Source organism: Mercenaria mercenaria, chromosome 12, assembly GCF_021730395.1.
Source record: "Mercenaria mercenaria strain notata chromosome 12, MADL_Memer_1, whole genome shotgun sequence".
NCBI lineage: Eukaryota > Metazoa > Mollusca > Bivalvia > Venerida > Veneridae > Mercenaria > Mercenaria mercenaria.
Genome location: NC_069372.1, coordinates 75,583,922 through 75,605,332, shown reverse-complemented (window position 1 = coordinate 75,605,332; position 21,411 = coordinate 75,583,922). Strand labels below are relative to the sequence as shown.

At 34.9% G+C, this 21,411-nt stretch overlaps 1 protein-coding gene across 4 annotated transcripts in view; it reads left to right on the top strand.

Annotated features, from left to right (window-relative positions):
* Nucleotides 1-21,411, top strand: part of LOC123534138 (huntingtin-interacting protein 1-like) — an 85,343-nt gene that overhangs the window by 25,252 nt on the left and 38,680 nt on the right. For 3 of the 4 annotated variants that reach the window (XR_008366568.1, XM_053520350.1, XM_053520349.1), the window contains exons 13-23: nt 335-506; nt 1,366-1,454; nt 4,234-4,302; nt 6,253-6,390; nt 7,515-7,613; nt 8,291-8,434; nt 8,900-9,062; nt 13,783-13,872; nt 16,660-16,746; nt 17,128-17,304; nt 18,650-18,828. Coding sequence is in view for 3 of the 4 variants with exons in the window: in XM_053520350.1 (XP_053376325.1) it covers nt 335-506; nt 1,366-1,454; nt 4,234-4,302; nt 6,253-6,390; nt 7,515-7,613; nt 8,291-8,434; nt 8,900-9,062; nt 13,783-13,872; nt 16,660-16,746; nt 17,128-17,304; nt 18,650-18,828 (1,407 nt within the window). In the remaining variant the exon portion in view is untranslated. Of the gene's footprint in view, nt 1-334; nt 507-1,365; nt 1,455-4,233; nt 4,303-6,252; nt 6,391-7,143; nt 7,189-7,514; nt 7,614-8,290; nt 8,435-8,899; nt 9,063-13,782; nt 13,873-16,659; nt 16,747-17,127; nt 17,305-18,649; nt 18,829-21,411 lie in introns of all 4 variants that reach the window. The other variant, XM_053520351.1, reaches the window with a different exon arrangement.

The following is a 21,411-nucleotide window of genomic DNA, read 5'->3' as shown; positions in this document are numbered from 1 at the left end:
AATTCGTGGATTTCAACTTTTGAACATAAAATGAATGGGAATTTTACTTCTTCGTTGGGATTAAATTTCGTGGATTGACTCAACCACGGAATCCACGAAAATTAGTCCCCCACGAATATTGATGATTTCACAGTATATAGGACCCGCATAGTGCACATCACATAACTGAACTTGATCTTACCTTGTTTTTATTATAGTTCCCAACTTGTAACCTTCTTTTTTGAATTGCAGAAACATCAAATATGAAAAAATACTTGTAAACAGTATCATAAAAGTGTTTGAAATGGTATTAAACTACAATGATGTAATATCACTGTTATCTGTTGTTTTACAGGACCAAAGAATCATACAATCCTTGCGGGATGAAATCTCAAAGCTAGAAAAGATATTGTCAGAGCTGCGGTTGTCAGCTGACAAAGCCTTACAGGACAATGATAATCTCAAAGCTGAGCTGAGCAAGGCGAAAGTTCATATGGGAGCTGCAGTCAAACTCACTGAGGCAGAAAGTAAGTTTATAGTTTTATGAAGAAACACTGTTAGGTTATGTAACATTGTTCTGCACAATATGGTGATGTATTTGAATGAGAACCCACTTGAAAACACAAAACGGACAATCCTGTATTGTACAGAACGTTGTTAAATGATCATGCTTATTTTTCTCATTAAGTTTGCTGAAAGGTCATGTCAGCCGTTGATATTCATGTGGATACATTTACTGGTCAGAACCTTCTATCATGTAGCTGGAATGGAGTTTCAAATCAAAGTTATTGCATCGTCCAGTATGGAATATACATTTTGTATTGTATCCAGTATAGAAATACGTTGGACAGTCACATGGTACAAATGTTAATTGCTGGTTGGAAGAGAAAAATAGATAGAATAAATGTATTTTATTTTCTTGTTGTTATGTTTGTATGTATCACTTCAGGTCACTATACATATTAATTACTAATCATGATGTTCTAGTGTGATGTGAGCTTAAGTGGTCAAGTGCGATATTGACTTATAATGGTCAGATGTGCTATGGACTTTACACTAAAAATAGAAAGTGAAACATAACCACAGTGGAATTATAATTCTGTTAAATCATAAACTTTCAGTGGAGAAAAATTAGGTTGAATTTATGGTCCCATTTATCTTACCTTTGAAATCCAAAATTTATGTCCCCTTGAAATTCTGTGCCTGGCCCAACAAAATTTATTCAGTTTAATATAACTCATTCTAACAAAGTTACACATTTGACTAACATGTATTAAATTAACTTTGTTAGACATATGAATCCAACTTTACATGAAAGTGTTTAACTGACAAATAGAAGTTCGAGCTCGAGGTAATATTGCTAAGGCTCTGAATTTTTTTTTACAGAACATAGTAAAGCAAATGAAGAAAAATTCAAGAAAATGAAAGATGTTTACCAGAAACTCCGAGATGAACATGTTTCTCTTCTCCGACAGGTACATACAGTTATATTCTATATGTTAACAACTGAGCTTACTGCTGTGGGTTTGAAACCTTGCTTGGTATGTAGAATTCTTTCATGTGAGGCAGCCATCAAGCTGGTTTGTGGAAGATTGGTGGTTCTAATCTGGTGCTCACCTGAGCCTGAAATTATGGTATATTCAGCATGAAAAGCCAGACAGTTGCTATACATCTTTAAATTAAAATTGTATCAATGTGATGTTAAACCCAACAAAACAAACATAACGTTGAGCTAATTCAAAGATTACAGTATGATAACTCGATGAAATATCTTCAGATGTTTTCACAACATGATAGATGATGTCTCCAGGTTTGAATTATGTTTTTCCTGAAATTTAAAAAGTATGTATTCGACAATTATAGACGTTTCCCTCTGTAGTAAGTGTTTGGTTGTGAAATGTATATCTTAAGGCTTGACTTTTTTAACAGTTTACTAGTTTTCTAAGTTACAAATCTTTAAGCTTCTAGCAGTATCTGTAATACAGACAAAAATCACACTCTCTCCCTCCGCCTTCCCCCTCTTCTTTTAAAAGTAGATTGACATCACCTTAAAAATTATTTTTATACTGTTAGCTTTACTATTTGAAGAATAGGTAGAACTGTTGCATTCACCCATCTGTTGCATCCCAGTTTGGTTACTTCCAGGTTTTTTGTATGTAAGTAGGTCTCTTAGTAACCAGCTGTGGGAATGGATTGAACTTTACACTTCTGTTAATCCCCCGCCACAACTGGTGGGAGGTTATAGGAATGGTCTCCGTCCGTCCGTCTGTCCGAGCCCACGAATGAACATTTGTTGGGTATAGAGAACAATAGGTAACGGTAAATTTTATTCATTCTGTAGTGTTTATTGGGTACTTTTTGTAGCATATTGGGTACTTTTTAACAAAAGAAATACCCAATAAAGGTCCATCTGTAGGAACTTCCGTCTGTCTGTCCGTAACACTTTCATGTCCGCTCCATATCTTCTAAATCTCTTGAAGGATTTTCATGAAACTTGGGTCAAATGATCACCTCATCATGACGATGTGCAGAACCTATAAGTCAGCCTTATCAGCTCAAGGTCAAGGTCACAACTTAAGGTCAAAGGTTTGAGCCTTCCATTTTGTGTCCGCTCTACATCTCCTAAACCCCTTGAATGAATTTTATCAAACTTGGGTCAAATGATCACCTCATCTAGACGATATGCAGAACCCATGAGTCAGCCATGCCGGCTCAAGGTCAAGGTCACAACTTAGGGTGAAAGGTTTGAGCCTTCCATTTTGTGTCCGCTCTATATCTCCTAAACCCCTTGAAGGAATTTTATCAAACTTGGGTCAAATGATCACCTCATCAAGACGATATGCAGAACCCATGAGTCAGCCATGGCGGCTCAAGGTCAAGGTCACAACTTAAGGTGAAAGGTTTGAGCCTTCCATTTTATGTCCGCTCTATATCTCCTAAACCCCTTGAAGGATTTTCATCAAACTTGAGTCAAATGATCACCTCATCAAGGCGATGTGCAGAACTTATGAGTCAGCCATGCCGGCTCAAGGTCAAGGTCACAACTGAAGGTCAAAGGTTTGAGCCTTCCACATTGTGTCTGCTCTGTATCTCCTAATTCCCTTGAAGGATTCATATGAAACTTGGGTCAAATGATCACTTCATCAAGGCCATGTGCAGAACTCATGAGTCAACCATTCTGGCTCAAGGTCAAGGTCACAACTCAAGGTCAAAGGTTTTAGCCTTCCATTTTGTGTCCGCTCTATATCTCCTAAACCCTTTGAAGGAATTTTATAAAACTTGGGTCAAATGATCACCTCATCAAGATGATGTGCAGAACTCATGAGTCAGCCATGCCAGCTCAAGGTCAAGGTCACAACTTAGGGTCAAAGGTTTGAGCCTTCCATTTTGTGTCCACTCTGTATCTCCTAAACCTGTTGAAGGATTTTCATCAAACTTGGGTCAAATGATCACCTTATCAAGAACTCATGAGTCAGCCATGTCAACTCGAGGTCAAGGTCACAACTCAAGGTCAAATGTTTGAGCTCTGTATCTCCTAAACCCCTTTAAGGATTTTCATGAAACTTGGGTCAAATGATCACCTCAACAAGACGTTGTGCAGAATTCATGAGTCAGCCATGTCAATTCAAGGTCAAGGTCACAGCTAAGGTTTGTTTGCAGTGGCGGGAGATTTAGCTGTCTTTCAGACTGCCTTGTTCATTGTAAAGTTGTGACATGTACTTAACTGGTATAAAAACTTTTTTTGCTATTTCACAAAGTTATGTCACTTTCTGAACTTGGGCAGTATTTTGGTGAAATCTGTTACCTTATTTAGAAATATTAGATGGGAAAGTTCTTTGTCTCAGAATGTTGACTGTCTTTGTATTTTAATTATTTTAACTTTTTTGATGATAAGTCTTTGAATAGTACAGCATTGCTGTCCTATGACAGCTCTTGCATATTTAACATAATAGAAGTTTGGGGAGGTGTCGGGTTTTGTTTGTAATGTAGAATGGGGAGGGGCGGATGTGAGTGGGGGAGGGTGTCTGAAATATGATTGGTAGAGTAATGTTGTATATAGGAGGGAGAGGAAGGTGTCATTTGATAGTGGGGGATTAGAGGGTAAATGTGGGTGGAAGTGGGAGTGGATAGTGTGCATTGTTTCGTGGATAGATGGAGAATCCATGTTGGTAGCAAGCTAGTAAGAAGTTGAACCTGTTAATAAGAAATATTTCTATGAGAAATGATTGTAATTTAGTGTTCGTACATTTTCAGCATGGTGAAGTAACTAAACAGAATGCGACTGATAAAAAGACATTGGAGGAGAAAGAACAAATTATAAAGGTAATTTAGTTTGTTTACAGGGTCTTTATTTTTGGACTTAAAGTTTTCATACTGTGAAATCTTTAGTATTTGTGAGGGACTTATTTTGTGGATTTTGTTATTGTGTCATATCACAAAATTGAGTCCCAGCAAACATAAACATATCTTTTTATTAATAGCTTTAATATTTGAAATTCATAGATTTAAAGAAATGATAACTTTATAAGTAAGTATGTGATCCAGAATTACAAGATAGTACATATTTCAAAATACGTTCTAGTGTTTTTTTGTACATTCTTCTGTTTTTTGGTTCATGACTCGCAGGAATAGCTTTATATATATATAGAATTATTTTGTTTTGGTTATTGTGTCTGACCTAAGTAACTAAATCAATAAGAAACTTGTTATGTTAACTCCATGACCATGTCATTATGTTATGGCTACCCGTCACTTTGTTTCATGTAAGAAAGTTGTCATTTTCTTGCAATGAAATGAGTTTTGTCTGGTTAGAAATCCAGGAACAAAGGAAATGTTACCATTAGCTGAAAAATATTTTTTGTAACTAATAAACTTTCTTTGTGTATTGAAAAAAATGCATGCTACACTTCTTACACTTCTGATATTTTTTTTTGAGAAATTTGAGAATTTTATTTTATAGGAAAGGGTTAGTATTTGTTTATATTTTAAATGTTATATGTTAAATGAATGGAATGTTTAAATCTTTTCTGTTTCTCATTTAATAAATATTTTTAATGTTTTTGTAGTATGTGTGTTTTTATGTTCTCATGTTGATTTGAATAGACTTTGACATGTCTGAAATTTTGTGTTATTTTTTGAATGCATGTTTGCTAGATTTACCAGTACACAAGTGCATGGTAATTTAAGTGAAAACAAAGTTTACGTGACATGAATACATAAATATGTAAGACAAGACAGATACAAATAAGTAAAGTAAAAAAAGGCTTTTGTTGTTATCATATGTTTCGGATGTTAGATATTATTAGTTTTATTTGTTTTAATAAGGGTTTTATTGGTGTGGGAATTGCATACTTTGAACTACTTGCCTCTTACTGCTGTAAGTTTAAAACTTTGTTAAGGATTTTTTGTGAGCCTCCAGCTGACTGTAAGGGAGGGGAGGGTGTTCTACCCAGGTGCCCATCTGGGCATATAACAGTGCCTGAAGTGACACCTGAGGTTTTCCTCTATTATTATTATTATTATTATTATACCACATTTATATAGCACTCTTTTCATGCACTTGTACACGTTCAAAAGTGCTTTACAGAATAAATTGCAAAAATACAAACAAATACGTATACAAAGATAATGCATTCCACATTAACAAAAATCATGAATGAAAACAAGTATAATTTAGAAAAAAAAAAAAAAAAACAAGATAAAAAAAAAATAAATGTATCGGTCAGTTAACAAAATATTGTACAAAGAAGTGGGTTTTGAGCAGGCTTTTGAAAGCAGCTAGCGTGTCAGCTTCCCTGATCTTGACAGGAAGAGAGTTCCAAAGCTTTGGAGCAGTGCACGAAAAGCTGCGATTGCCATACATCACGGTATTAGATTTTGGCATAACCAGTGATCTATCATCAAAAGCCTGAAAGTTTTCACTTCAAACCCAACAAAGTGATATAGCCTTTCAACTTAAACCATCATGATTTCTGCCCAATCTGTTAAAGATAACTTTACAAGAAATAAAACAGCACATTAAGCTTGTCTTGCAGTCTTCAAATATTTTGAATATTACAAGAGTATGATATTGAATGGCTGAGCATATTTTTTTTAAAGAAAGTTGAGAAGAAATGCATGTTTACAAAAATGTTTCTACACAATTTAACGTTTGAAATAATTAAACTGTGATGATTCATGTTTGTTATAACTAAGATAGAATTACAAAATGCTTAACTGCAGTGCATGTGTATGATGAATTCCTAGCATGTTTTCCTGTGCATATGTTACCAGGATAATGAGGCAAACATGGTACGCATGGAAGAAGAGAGAAAAGTAATACAAGAAAGTTTACAGAATTCTGCTGACGAAGTTACGCAACAGTTGGCTCAAACTACTGCCAAAAATACAGATCTTGAAAAAAAGAAACAGGTACAGGGTGTTTTAAAATTACAAAATACACAGTAGATCTAGAAGGTACACAGTAGATCTAGAAGGAACACAGTAGATCTAGAAGGTATACAGTAGATCTAGAAGGTATACAGTAGATCTAGAAGGAATAAAACTGCTACAAATATAAGTAGAATAAGGATATTGAACGTTTTAAATTAGTAGAAGTTGAAGAAGTAGGGGGTAAATTTATTAGACATCCAGAAGGAATACAACAAAACAATTGAAATAAAGGCAAAGTTAATAGAGATCTAGAAGGAATACAGCAAGTACACTTGAAAGAAAAACAAGTTGAGGTCTATAAGTGTTAAAACAGCTACAGCTGAAAGAAAAGGTAAGTTGAGATTTAGAAGGACTAAAAAGAGTTACAAGTTGAAATGAAAATATGGAATGGTATAAAGTAGAGGTAAAGAGTGTATCACATAGGTACAAGTTGTAACTAAGGTATTGTAAGGTGTAAAATACACAGTGTAGAGATACTGAAGGAATTAGATAGGTACAAGATGAGATCTAAGTATGACACATATAAGCTGAAAGTCTGGCAAAGAAGTTCCTCTAAAAGCTTTGCAAGTTTGACCCTTGGGAAATGAATACTAGCATTTAGTGATGGAATGTGCATGCTGTGTGTAGCATGGTGTTTCCCCATTGTGCATTTCCAATGTGTATAACATCAAAGAGCATGACAACCTTGTAGTTGTAAAGGTATGTTCATGATATTTCTGTTTTTACTGCTAGGCTTCAGAGCTGGACAATTTTTATGAAGGATGGCAGAAAGCACAGGTAATTTATTTTCAGGTTTTTTGATCAGCTGTATTTTTCAGTAGACTTTCTATATATTTTTCCACAGTTTTTGCAGCATCTTCAATAGATTTTCATTGTATTAAACTGTGAAAAGCTTCCGTTTTTTCCAAGAATATAATTATGTTTTATAATTACTGTAATACAACCAAATGAAGCTTCTATATTTGTAATGGGAATGTATTCATTTCTATTTAAAACGATTTTCTAAAATTTGGACGAAAGATACTGTCAGTGTAGAACTGTATATTCTTGGAAAAGATCATTATTCTTGTGCTTTGGATATACAATATTTTATTGTATTCTAGGAACTAGAAACACAACTGAAGTCTGTTCAGAGCAGTGAGGAGACATTACAGAATGAACTACAGTCTTCACAGTCAAGAGTTCAGTCCCTGGAAACACAGGTAAGTCAAGAGTTCAGTCTCTGGAAACACAGGTAAGTCAAGAGTTCAGTCCCTGGAAACACAGGTAAGTCAAGAGTTCAGTCCCTGGAAACACAGGTAAGTCAAGAGTTCAGTCCCTGCTGGAAACACAGGTAGGCCAAGAGTTCAGTCCCTGGAAACACAGGTAATTTGAAATGTTGCTTTTAGTATCCGTCAAGGTTTAGGAATTTATAAATTAGTAAGCTACAGTTAAACTTTTATTTGCGCAAACTCATTGGGATTGGCAAAATCTGCTCAAGTTATCAATAGTTTTAGGCATAGAACCATATACATTATACAGAGACTTGCCCAGAACCTAAAAATGAAAGCAAGCCAGGGGCAGTGATCGAATTATCTGAGGTCGAGCAAAAAAAGTTTGTATGATAAGAAAATTTGGATAGAAAATGTAAAATAATTTTCAGCTGTTGTTGAAAAACAAAATATCAATGTAGTCTAACATTTCTGACACAGAACAAGAATTATTTTTTGCTTCTAATTCAAATTGTCATTTTTTTTAAATAAAGACTTTATTCCTGATTAAGTTCTGTAGACTTAGATTTGAAAAATATTGCACTGTTTACCACAGTACAAAATGTAAGTCCTGATACAAAACAGTATAACTAATGTTATTCTTGTAAAACTGTATATGTTGTTTGTAGCTGGAACAAACAATGGAGGAGAAGACTGGACTTGAGGAGTCATTGACCAATCAGATTGCTGGATTACAAAGTGACCTTGACTCATTAAGGGGAGACAAGCAAAATATGGAACAAGATTTCCAGGCTCAAATAACTACACTGAAGGTAACTATATTTACTAAAAGGAGGGGAATTACACAACTTTGTTTGCATTTGTTGTTGCCCTTTGTTTGAAATTTGAATGTAAGATTAATCCATGAATCATTTATCTTCGAAATTCTTACCCTAAGTAAAGGCTTTGCCATGTGGATTTTCAGTTACATCAGTTGTAAAAATTGTAAAAACATTTGAGCATTAAACTCTTCAGACATTAACATTTACCGGTATTTAAAAAAAATGTGTCATTTTTTTCTTTCCTAAAAACATTCATTTATTTGTTCCTTCAACTTGAATTTTTGCCCTTCTTTTAGCTGCAGTTGAAGTTTGACATATAAACCTTAGGACTTTTTTTAAAATATACACCCTTGTTTAAATCAGTCTTAAAATTTGCAGTCTTTTCCATTGCTTAAAAGCAACTGTTTGTAATGTAAATTGCTGATAGCATAATTATTTCCAATATTTATATTGCAGACAAAGTTAGCAGAAACTGAACAAAGTAAAGCACAGACTGAACAAGACTTGAGTAAACAATTAGCTGATTTAGAACAACAATTAGAAAATCTGACAACAGAGAAACTATCTACAGAAACACGTCTGACTAGGGACTTGGACGATCTACATAAAAAATTGTTGAGTAAGTAATATATATACGATTGTAATGTGCTGGGTATATATTTTCATGTTGCAATATTGAAACAGCTCATGCAAGAAATCCTCAGAAAATCCTTAGGATGTGATTTTTAAAACAAAAACTATTAAATTATTATTATTATTATAGTGAAACTATTAAAACTATATAAAGAAAGAACAAGATACAATCTCTCAGCCCTTGATATGTAAGAACTTATCTGCCTAACCACTTTGACAAAAGTAATAGCATTTGTGTTACGTTTAGCATCTGAACATGAGTGTCGAGCATTGTTGGTAAATAAAGAGACCATGGAAAAAAGGGTAAGATTGGATCTTATGTGGGATCCAGTAAAATCCAGTGTCTTAAAATGACTGAATGTGCATAAGACTTGACATGCTAGTATCTTTGAAATAAAAATAGATCCAAGATGCATCAACATTTCAAATCATTACAGACAAAAATCCAGACGAGAATGGTAGGTTTGAAAGCCTACTACATACCTCTTGCCCACTATTTAAACATTTTTGGAGAAGTACTGTCAATTTAGAGAGAAAAATTTTAGCAACAGTAAAAAAAAAATGAACTTAATAAAAAGAAGATGTAACTGTAATTGTTACGGCCACATTCTTAAATAAAATTATGAAGAAACCAAATTGTATCTAAACAGTAGCAAAGACTTGCCAAAGTACAATATGGTATATGGATGACAAAGGATCATCATTATAGAGTAAACATACAACACAGATATATCATTGCATTATAACAATAGTAAGTGGAAAAGTAAACATTTTTCACTGGGGGGGGGGACATGATAATATAGTGTGTATTTAACAAGTATAATCAATCCCTACATTAGGTAGTCAACACTGAAACAGTCTATATTTCAATCACACAATTATTTATCAGCATCATGTTTCTTAGAATAAAATAGAATTATCTTTTATTTCCAATTTTGGGCCCTCTCGGGCTTGACAATTTTAATATATATACACAAAGTTCCAAAATAAGTATTGCTAATACTACACATTAATAAAAAAAAAAACTTTAATAAAAATAATAAATACTTTAATATTTCATAAATATTACTCTTCCTAAAGTTCATATATTGTCTGTATATTTGTTTGTTTCAATATGAGGTCAAAAATTCTTGTCTAACCAGCAGAGAAAGTATCAAAATGTCTGATCCCTGTCATTCTATAGAGAAATGCCCTATTGTCTAAAGTAACATGCATGTTCATAATTCCAGGAAATACCAAAATCTGTCATTTTGCAATATCTTTTAACTTGATAGGCTGCATATTTGCCTGTTAATGACAGCGGTTTTCTCAACCAAGACAGACTTGTAAAATCCTTATAATATTTCACAGAGTGAACACCAGGCCTCAATGTCATGTAAAAAAAACTTAAGTATTTGCTTAGCTCAGACTGTTATTTAAAATGCTTGTTTTGCCCTTTATGCATCTTCATTGTTGACTGTTTTATCTATATCAGAATTGTATATGACTATTTCAGACATCAGAACACAACAGTTTTGAATTTTACAGAAAACAAAGTATAGAAATAAGAAATATATTCAAACAAATACTTAAGTTTTTAATATCGAGCTTAAATAGAAATATCATATTTATGTGACTGAAAGAAGTACTACAGACAAATACTACTAACCATAGTATAATTTAACTATAAATACATTGTTATAGTAGAATATCAACATTAAATAACAACAACTTAATACATGTAAATAGCATGATTTTAAAATAACAGACTTAACAAGTAATTACGTAAAAAATAATCAGGAAATTGGGTCCAGATGCAATATTTTCAACCATACATGAACATGTAAGATTTAGTTTTCACAGTTGTTATATATGTACTTGGAAATTTTCTTTTTACTTCGTTTTTTAGCTCACCTGAGCAATGCTCAGGTGAGTTTTTTCTGATCACTCGATGTCCGGCATCCTAGGTCACTAAGTCAAATCAAAGGAAAACCTTGTGTATGCAATAAAGGCTGTATTTTTCAATTGATGTTCATGAAATTTGGTCAGAATGATTGCATTGATGAAATCTAGGTCAAGTTTGAATATGGGTCATCTGGGGTCAAAAGTTAGGTCACTAGGTCAAATCAAAGAAAAACTTTTTGTATGCGATAGAGGCTATATTTTTCAATTGATCTTCCTGAAATTTGGTCAGAATGATTACCTTGATGAAATCTAGGTCAAGTTTGAATATGGGTGACCTTGGATCAAAAAGTAGGTCACTAGGTCAAATCAAAGAAAACCCCTTTGTATGCGATAGAGGCTGTATTTTTCAATTGATCTTCATGAAATTTGGTCAGAATGATTGCCTTGACAAAATCTACATTGAGTTCAGTTATATCTGGGGTCAAAAAGTAGGTCACTAGGTCAAATCAAAGAAAACCCTTCTGTATGCGGTAGTGGCTGTATTTTTCAATTAATCTTCATGAAACTTGGTCAGAATGATTGCCTTGATGAAATCTAGGTAAAGTTCGAATATGGGTCATCTGGGTCAAAAAGTAGGTCACTAGGTTAAATCAAAGAAAACATTGTGTATGCGATAGAGGCTGTATTTTTCAACTGATCTTCATGAAATTTTGTCAGAATGATAGCCTTGATGAAATCTAGGTCAAGTACGAATATGGGTCATCTGGGTTTAAAAACTAGGTCACTAGGTCAAATCAAGTAAAAACCATGTGTATGCAATAGTGGCTGCATTTTATACTGGATTTTCATAAAATTTGGTCAGAATGGTTGCCTTGATAGAATCTAGGTCAAGTTCGAATATGGGTAGTCTGGGGTCAAAAACTAGGTCACTAGGTCAAATCAAAGAAAAACCTTTTGTATGCGATAGAGGCTGTATTTTTCAATTGATCTTCATGAAATTTGGTCAATGATAGCCTTGATGAAATCTAGGTCAAGTTTGAATATGGGTCATCTGGGATCTAAAACTAGGTCACTAGGTCAAATCAAAGAAAATACTTATTTATACTTAAGATTTTTTGCTCCAATTTTAATGATATTTGGTCAGATTATTTTTTTCCATGAAATCACTAGGTCAAACATGTTTACACTGTTGAGGTGTGTTATGATGTGTTTCTCAGGGGAGTGATCTAGGGCCATCTTGGCCCTCTTGTTGTTTTTTTCAGTGGTTTTAACAGAATTTTATAAATTTGACTTTTTTCACCCTGTAAAATTTCAGATAACTTTCATAGTAACCTTTAAATAATTCACTAAAAATCTTATTGAATTGATAGAATCTGATGTCTATAATATTGATAATACCATATTAGGCAGGAATACCTTATAAGGTATTATTAAGACAATGATATGTATAAGCAAAAGAATACAGCCATACATACAAAATACACTAAAGTCACCATATAAAATGGCTACCTTTTCAATATAATAGTGTGAACAGGAAGCTAAGTTAGACATGAAATAAATCATGGTTAAAGTGAATATGTCAGTCATGAAGTGTAGGGGAAAAAACAGATATCATTGACAATTGACGTTAGAGGTCAAACAAGATCACGTAATGTTTATGTTAAAATATCAGTCCCACAACTTACCTAGTATTGTCTAAACAAAAAATGAGAAACTTTAAATATCAAATTGAAAAGAAATTGGTGTATATTTTCCTAGCTAAAATGTCATTCTGTTCTCACAGTGTTGTAGACTAATTATTATTGTGTATTTATGAGTTTTAATGTTTGCACTGTCCATTAAGTTAATTAAGTTTATTGTGCAAGGGAATGGTTGCTACAGGTCAGTTTTAGAGTATAGAAGTCTTTAAGTTCAGGAGTAACTTTCAGAAAGCAAAAACAAATCAAGTTATAGCCTGGGTAATTTTTTATGTACATTTTCAAGTTGTACTTTCTGACATGTGTGTGTAAGCTTATAAACCCATTTTTGTGACACCGCCAGAAGAATGTTAGTAATTTTGTAGGGGGAGGATGGTGTTACATACAATAGATGCTCCAGTTCCAAAGAAGCTTCCTGGTTCTTTAGCATGACAGGTGTAAAGCACCTATACTCTTACATGCTAGTTTGTTATTTTTAGCTCAACAGAGCTCAAAGTGCTCAAGATGAGCTGTTGTGATCACCCTGTGTTCATCGTCATCTTTAGTCAACCACCCTAGAGGTCACAATTTTAACCCAATCTTAATGAAACATGGTCAGAACATTACCCTCAATAAAATCTCAGACAAGTTAATTACTAGGTCATCTTGGTTCAAAACTAGATCACTAGGAAAAGCTTGCTAAAACTCTAGAGGCCACACTTTCTACCTCAGCTTTATGAAACTGTCTGAATGTTTGTCTCTGTGAATTCAAGGCCAAGTTCAAAACCAGGTTATCTAAGATCAAAAACAAAGCCACTAGACTGAATCGTGGAATAACCTAGAAAAACATTCTAGAGACCACATTTTCTGTTAGATCTTACAGCTTTGCCAGAAAAATGGTTTCAGTGAATTCTAGGTCAAGTTCAAAACTGCATTACTTGAAATCAGAAACTAGGTCACTGAGTCGAATCATGGAAAAGCCTTGTCTATATTCACTAGTTAAATAGTATGGCCGGTTAAATAAGATGTTTGAATAAAGTTTTTTTCCAGACAGATTATCTCTGTACCACTGGTGAAGTTTTAATTAAACTTTATTGAAATTATCGTTTAAAGTAAATGGTTGAAACCAAAGTATTTATATTACAGGTAGCAGTATAGCTGAGGGGCGAGCGTTTATTCAGGATGCGTTGGAACAGTTTCACAATGAAACATTTACCACTGCAAGATGTACAGCAGGTATGTATTATTTGTCTCTTGTATAATTCCATTCAAGTTGTAAGTTTTCTGCTAGCATAAAGAAAAAAGATTATTATGAACATGTTTTTATAAATGACATGCATATTAAGATTTATATGAAGTTTTGTTGTTTTTATACGTCCAGAGGGAAGTATTATGTTATGATGCCCGTGTCCGTCTATCTGTCTGTCCTTCAGTCAATTAGCAATTTCTTGTCAGCTCTAAGGGATCAAAGGTCATATGACTTTGTTTGGTGTTCACTCTGTAATGCTTGAACTGCTTGAAGGATCTTAAAGAAACTTGGCACAAATGTTCACCACACTGAGATGACATGCAGAGTGCATGTTTCGGATGGCTTGCTTAAAGGTCAAGGTCACACTTAGGGGTCAAAGATCATACCTTGGGCATATATTGCTCTGCATTGTGGTAGCTTTTGTTTTAACATAGCTACTTTTAATGCACATACACACATTTTATTGGATTTCATTCAGCAGTTATGCAAAACCCAAATTCAACATTGGCGATGGTTTTATTTTCAGTGATATTCACAAACAGAATGTCACACAAAATCTGAACACTATGAATATCAAGCAGCAATATATCCAAAAGTAAAACCAACTTCATAGCGTGAAGTCCTTTTTAGCTCACCTGTCACAAAGTGACAAGGTGAGCTTTTGTGATCGCGCAGTGTCCGTCGTCCGTCCGTGTGTCAGTGCGTCCATGCGTGCGTGCGTCCGAAAACTTTTGCTTGTGACCACTCTAGAGGTCACATTTTTCATGGGATCTTTATGAAAGTTGGTCAGAATGTTCATCTTGATGATATCTAGGTCAAGTTCGAAACTGGGTCACGTGCCTTCAAAAACTAGGTCAGTAGGTCTAAAAATAGAAAAACCTTGTGACCTCTCTAGAGGCCATATATTTCACATGATCTTCATGAAAATTGGTCAGAATGTTCACCTTGATGATATCTAGGTGAAGTTCGAAACTGGTTCAGGTGCCTTCAAAAACTAGGTCAAGAGGTCTGAAAATAGAAAAACCTTGTGACCTCTCTAGAGGCCATATATTTCACAAGATCTTCATGAAAATTAGTCAGAACGTTCACCTTGATGATATCTAGGTCAAGTTCGAAACTGGGTCACATGCTGTCAAAAACAAGGTCAGTAGGTCAAATAATAGAAAAACCTTGTGACCTCTCTAAAGGCCATATTTTTCATGGGATCTGTATGAAAGTTGATCTGAATGTTCGTCTTGATGATATCTAGGTCAAGTTTGAAACTGGGTCACATGCGGTCAAAAACTAGGTCAGTAGGTCCAAAAATAGAAAAACCTTGTGACCTCTCTAGAGGCCATATATTTCATGAGATCTTCATGAAAATTGGTCAGAATGTTCACCTTGATGATATCTAGGTCAAGTTTGAAAGTGGGTCACGTGCCATCAAAAACTAGGTCAGTAGGTCAAATAATAGAAAAACCTTGTGACCTCTCTAGAGGCCATATTTTTTATGGGATCTGTATGAAAGTTGGTCTGAATGTTCATCTTGATGATATCTAGGTCAAGTTTGAAAGTGGGTCACGTGCCATCAAAAACTAGGTCAGTAGGTCAAATAATAGAAAAACCTTGTGACCTCTCTAAAGGCCATATTTTTCATGGAATCTGTATGAAAATTGGTCTTAACGTTCATCTTGATGATATCTAGGTCAAGTTGGAAACAGGGTCATGTGCGGTCAAAAACTAGGTCAGTAGGTCTAAAAATAGAAAAACCTTGTGACCTCTCTAGAGGCCATACATGTGAATGGATCTCCATAAAAATTGGTCAGAATGTTCACCTTGATGATATCTAGGTCAAATTTGAAACTGGGTCACGTGCCTTAAAAAACTAGGTCAGTAGGACAAATAATAAAAAAACCTTGTGACCTGTCTAGAGGCCATACTTTTCATGGGATCTGTATGAAAGTTGGTCTGAATGTTCATCTTGATGATATCTAGGTCAAGTTTGAAACTGGGTCAACTGCGGTCAAAAACTAGGTCAGTAGGTCTAAAATTATTAAAATCTTTTGACTTCTCTAGAGGCCATATTTTTCAATGGATCTTCATGAAAATTGATCTGAATGTTCACCTTGATGATAGCTAGGTCACTTTCGAAACTGGGTCACGCGCGGTCAAAAACTGGGCCAGTAGGTATAAAAATAGAAAAACCTTGTGACCTCTCTAGAGGCCATATTTTTCATGAGATCTTCATGAAAATTAGTGAGAATGTTCACCTTGATGATATCTAGGTAAAGTTCAAAACAGGGTCACGTACCTTCGAAAACTAGGTCAATAGGTAAAATAATAGAAAAACCTTGTGACCTCTCTAGAGACCATATTTTTCAATGGATCTTCATGAAAATTGGTCAGAATTTTTATTTTGATAATATCTAGGTCAAGTTCAAAACTTGGTCACATGAGCTCAAAAACTAGGTCACTATGTCAAATAATAGAAAAAACGACGTCATACTCAAAACTGGGTCATGTGGGAAGAGGTGAGCGATTCAGGACCATCATGGTCCTCTTGTTTCAGTAAAATGTTACTCATCTATGAGATTGTGCAATAAAAATATAACAACTTGAAGCTGTTAGAAGTCCAGTAAATACTTTTAAATAACCGTTTTTTTTTTTAGATAAACTTGCTGCATAAAGCTACATCAACTGAAGACTTAGGCCTTGACTTGTCAGAGATGCTTGGTGTATTTGCAGTTTTAATCATACTTATCTTACAAATAAAAACTGTTTTGTTTTATTTTCAGAATTTCTTTTACTGAGAGCTGAGCCTGTGATAAAAAGTTTAGAAAATTTAGAATCATCAAATAATATTTATTGTGCAGATAGAAAAGGTTGGTAACAGAAAGCTTAAATGATATTTACATGTATTTACTTAGATTTGTTTTAGCCTTCAATGCAGGAATTGGACACCATAATGCTCCCAAAACTTTTATATTTGAGTCTTTTTTGCCAGAAAGTTTGACAATTTACTTCCTGAAGTATTCTTTCTGAAAAGTTTGTTACTAGCAATTGTGATACAGTCTTCCTGAGTCTTTGTGAATAAAGTGATAATGGAATTAACATGTTAAAAATTAGTGTTTGCATTGAAATAACAATTTGAAAAACAGTAGGAAAAGAATTCTGTAACAAGATGTCAACATGATATTATTCTGGTATGTTTTATAACACGTTTTTTTTCACATTTTAATTCACTTTTTTATGTCTCGTTTCAGAATTAGAGAATTTAGTGGAATGTATAACAGGGTTTTCTCATCACCTTGGAGATTGTGTGATACATGGAATAGCTACTTCACAGTCCACTGCCGAAATAGAGTCAGGGCACGATTTAGCCAATCTTTGTAGATCTGCAGGCGAAAGTGGTCTGACAGTTCTGTCTGCTGTTGAAAAAGGTAAGGTTTACTTTTCTTTAATAGACAAAGTTGAAAAAGACATAAGCATTGATTGATATTCATGGAATTGATAAGGGGTCGCTGAGCTTGAGTGTGTGCCTGAGGGAATAAGGTTGGAGATTTTGAATCAATGACCTGTCCTCACTGTGGGCGTGAAACCTCATTTGGGAGTATAGAAACTTTTATTGCAGTTTGCATGCTGAAGGTTGCTAGTTCTACTGCAGCCATTTTATAAATTGTTATGGGATGGGTACTCGGTGGGTACTCGGTGGGTCTGGGTACTCGGTGGGTACTCGGTGGGTCTGGGTACTCGGTGGGTACTCGGTGGGTCTGGGTACTCGGTTGGTCTGGGTACTCGGTGGGTCTGGGTACTTGGTGGGTACTCGGTGGGTCTTCCTCTGCAAAGCTGGAAAGTCACCATATGACTTACAATTGCGTGAGTCACATTAAACCTAAACAAGAACGAAGATTAGGGATGACAAGACTTTTTGTAAGAAGGAGTCTTCCACTAGATTAATTATCTGAGCATAATACTATGCAGTAACAGTGGTTTCTTTCTGCAGGAAAGCAAATGTTCTGCATGACAATAGACAAGAGATTATATGTGTAGTTTGTCCTCTAGATGTGATTCATTTGGGGATGTCTTGAGTAATTGCAGAAAACAGTCGGATAGAGAATCTAGGAATGCTGGTTAGGTTATGGTAACTAATGGCCATCACATAATTGAAATATGTGCAATAAAAGAGCAAAGTAAAATTTAAATTTAAATTGTTTCCTGGCTTGCACATTTTGTGAGGGTAGTTAAAGTTTAATGCTTGATTGAGGGGATACTGCAGATGGATGATTTAATGAACAATTTTTTTTTTTTTAAAACAATCATTTAATTTTCCATCACTGATAGTTCATGCTTAGAACTTGTTTGGTTCTTGCAAAAAGAGAAGTATAGTATGTTAAAGAATTATGGCATAGAGAGTTACTCCATTCTGATCTTCTTTATACTGTGAATTTGTTTTTCATTTTCTTTAGTAAATATACTGTAAACCTAGAAATGGAAACGTTTCTAGGTTTACAGTAAACTATGATTACAGCTTCTGATGATTGAATTTTAACAATTTTATAGCACTACCATAGAGCTGGTATTCCGTTATGATGTAAGTTAACATATAAAATATTTATTTTTTTAAAGGGGAGACTTTTTTAAGAGGGAGGGCATTTATTAAGAAATATATGGTATAGTTCAGCAAATAGCACTGGAAAGAAACCTACTTGGCATTTGACTTAACTTGTACCCTATTTTAATGATGACATATATAGGTTTAAAAACAAAACCAGTTTCTTTTGTTAGGTGGGAACATATCATCGGAAGTGGCCGCAGCAATTAGCCATATCAAAAAGCTGATGAGCCTGACTGAGGAACTTGTGCCTAAAACAGAGGATGTGAAGACGGAGGAGATTGGAGATATGGTGGACAGTGAAATGCAGCTGACCAGTAAAGCCATCGAACAAGCTGCAGCTAAAATACAGGTCAGTACAGGAGATATATAGTGTTTTTATGGACAACTTGTTGGCCTAGTTCCACAGTGTCCATTTTTTGCATTCTGAGAAAAAGGAGTTTAAATTTTTTGGAAGTTAATGGTTCAATGGACATATGACTTTTTGGAATCATATTTTTGTTTTAATAAGAGCTGTAAAGACATAAATATTATTAGCTGATAGAGCTCTTCGAAACAAAACCTACAACATTTTGGAATTAAGCTAACAAACTCTTGATTGGGTAGCATTGGTTTTGTTTGTGGTAATATTTGCCAATTGAGCAACATGTGAATTCAAAACACTGGTAAATAGCATAGCCGGTTAGGAAGTGTGAGTTCATGTCAACACCTAGCACCATTTCATTGTTATAGCAGTGACAGCACCAGTGCTCATTTCACATGTTTTTGAGAGTGGTAGTTTACCTTTGCTTGAAAGGTATTTTCTGTTAGCTCAATAGATGGGGTACCAGACTTCAAAACAATATAGTTGATGCAAGTTCTTTTTTTTTTGCCTTGCAAAATTTTTGCTGGGCACTTAAGAGTTGCCCATGTATGTCTTATTGTCCATCCATCGCAAGTTTTTGTCGTGCTTATTAGCTCACCTGAGCACAAAGTGCTCGGGGTGAGCTATTGTGATCGCTCACCGGCCGGCATCCGTTTGCTTCTGTCCGTCCACACTTTCCTTTAAACAACATCTCCTGTGAAACCATTTGGTGGAAGTTGATGAAACTTGACTTGGATGTTCCTGGGTGGTCCCCTTCAAAAAATTGATCAAAGAATTGAATTCCACACAAAACTCTGGTTGCCATGGCAACCGAAAGGAAAAACTTTAAAAATCTTTTTGTCCAAAACCACAAGGTATAGAGCCTTGATATTTGGCGTGTGACATCATCTGATAGTCCTCTGTGAAGAGTGTTCAAATTAGACCCCTGAGGTGAAAAGAGGCCCCGCCCCGGGGGTCCAAAGTTTTACATAGACATACAGGAAAAAACTTAATAAATTTCTTGTCTGAAACCACAAGACCTAGGTCTTTGATATTTGATATGTATCGTTACCTTGTGGTCCTCTACCAAGACTGTTCAAATTATTACCCTGGGCTGAAAAGAGGCCCCGCCCCGGGGGGTTCCAAGTTTTGCATAAACTGATATAGGAAAAAACTTTAAAAATCTTCTTGTCTGAAACCACAAGACCTAGGCTTTTGATATTTGATATGTTGCATTGCCTAGTGGTCCTCTACCAAGATTGTTCAAATGATATCCCTAGGGTGAAAAGAGGCCCTGCCCTGGGTGTCCCAAGTTTTATACAGACTTATATAGGAAAGAATTTTAAAAATCTTCTTGTCTGAAAGTTCAAGGCCTTGGCCTTTGATATTTGGTATGTAGCATTGCCTAGCAGTTCTCTAACAAGATTATTCAAATTATGCCCGTAGAGTGAAAAGAGTCCCTGCCCTGGGGGACACTTGTATATGAGTTGTATAGGAAAAAATAGTTAAAAAATTACCTGACCATATTTCCTACACTGTTTAATTATAATTACCTAATGACCCCAAGTAATTAGGGGTCACTTGACTGTGACCTTGACCTGCTGACCTTCTTTCTTGGTTTTCAAGACAGCCTTGAAATTTGGATGACATATACAGTTTTGCACATCGATCTTAACACTTTCAGTGACCATGAATGTGACCTACTTTCTTAATATTTTAGCATCAGTTTGACATTTGAAACCTGTGGCTCATATTACTCAGGTGAGCGATCCAGGGTCATCATGACCCTCTTTTTTAAGATACTGCCTTGAAATTCGAATGACTTGTACAGTTTTTCATGCCAATCTTAAAACTGACTTTCAGTGACCATAAATGTGACCTACTGACCTACTTTCTTAAGGTGAGCACTCCAGGGTCATCATAACCCGCTTGTCTCAAATAGTATTTGACCCAGAGTGATCAAACCTCACAGGATTGTCATTCAGCTTGTGAAGTAGTGCACCTGATGTTTTAATTGGGATTTCACTAAACCAGACCAAAGTTATAACCCTTTACTTAGTCAAAAAAAATGTCTGCCCGACTTTGTTGTGTATATCTCAAAAAAAGGTCATCAAACCTCACAGGATTGTCATTCAGCATCTGAAATTGAGCGCCCAGCATTTCAGTTAAGATTTCTTTCAACCAGACCAGAGTTATGGCCCTTTACTTTGTTAAAATATGCATAAAATGGGCCTTTAAGTTTGTAGTGTCAGAAGGTATGTGACTTGGAATTATGAACATTACATGTGGGAATGTTATATAGTATGTAAAGTTGTGTACCTGGGGTTTGTTTGAGATTTCACTAAGTCAAACCAGAGTTAAGGTCCTTGACTTAGTAAAAGATATGCTTAAAAGGGCATAAAAGTTGCACAAGTCTTAAAACATGTTTGACCTATGGTCATTGAAACACAATAGAAATATTATTCAGCATATAAAGTTGTGCACCTTGGGTTTTGTTTGGGATTTCTATCAGTCAGACTAGAATTATGGCCCTTTATTTAGTCTGATTGTATCGCACTGATCTCAAAAAGTAAATGACATAGATTCATAAAG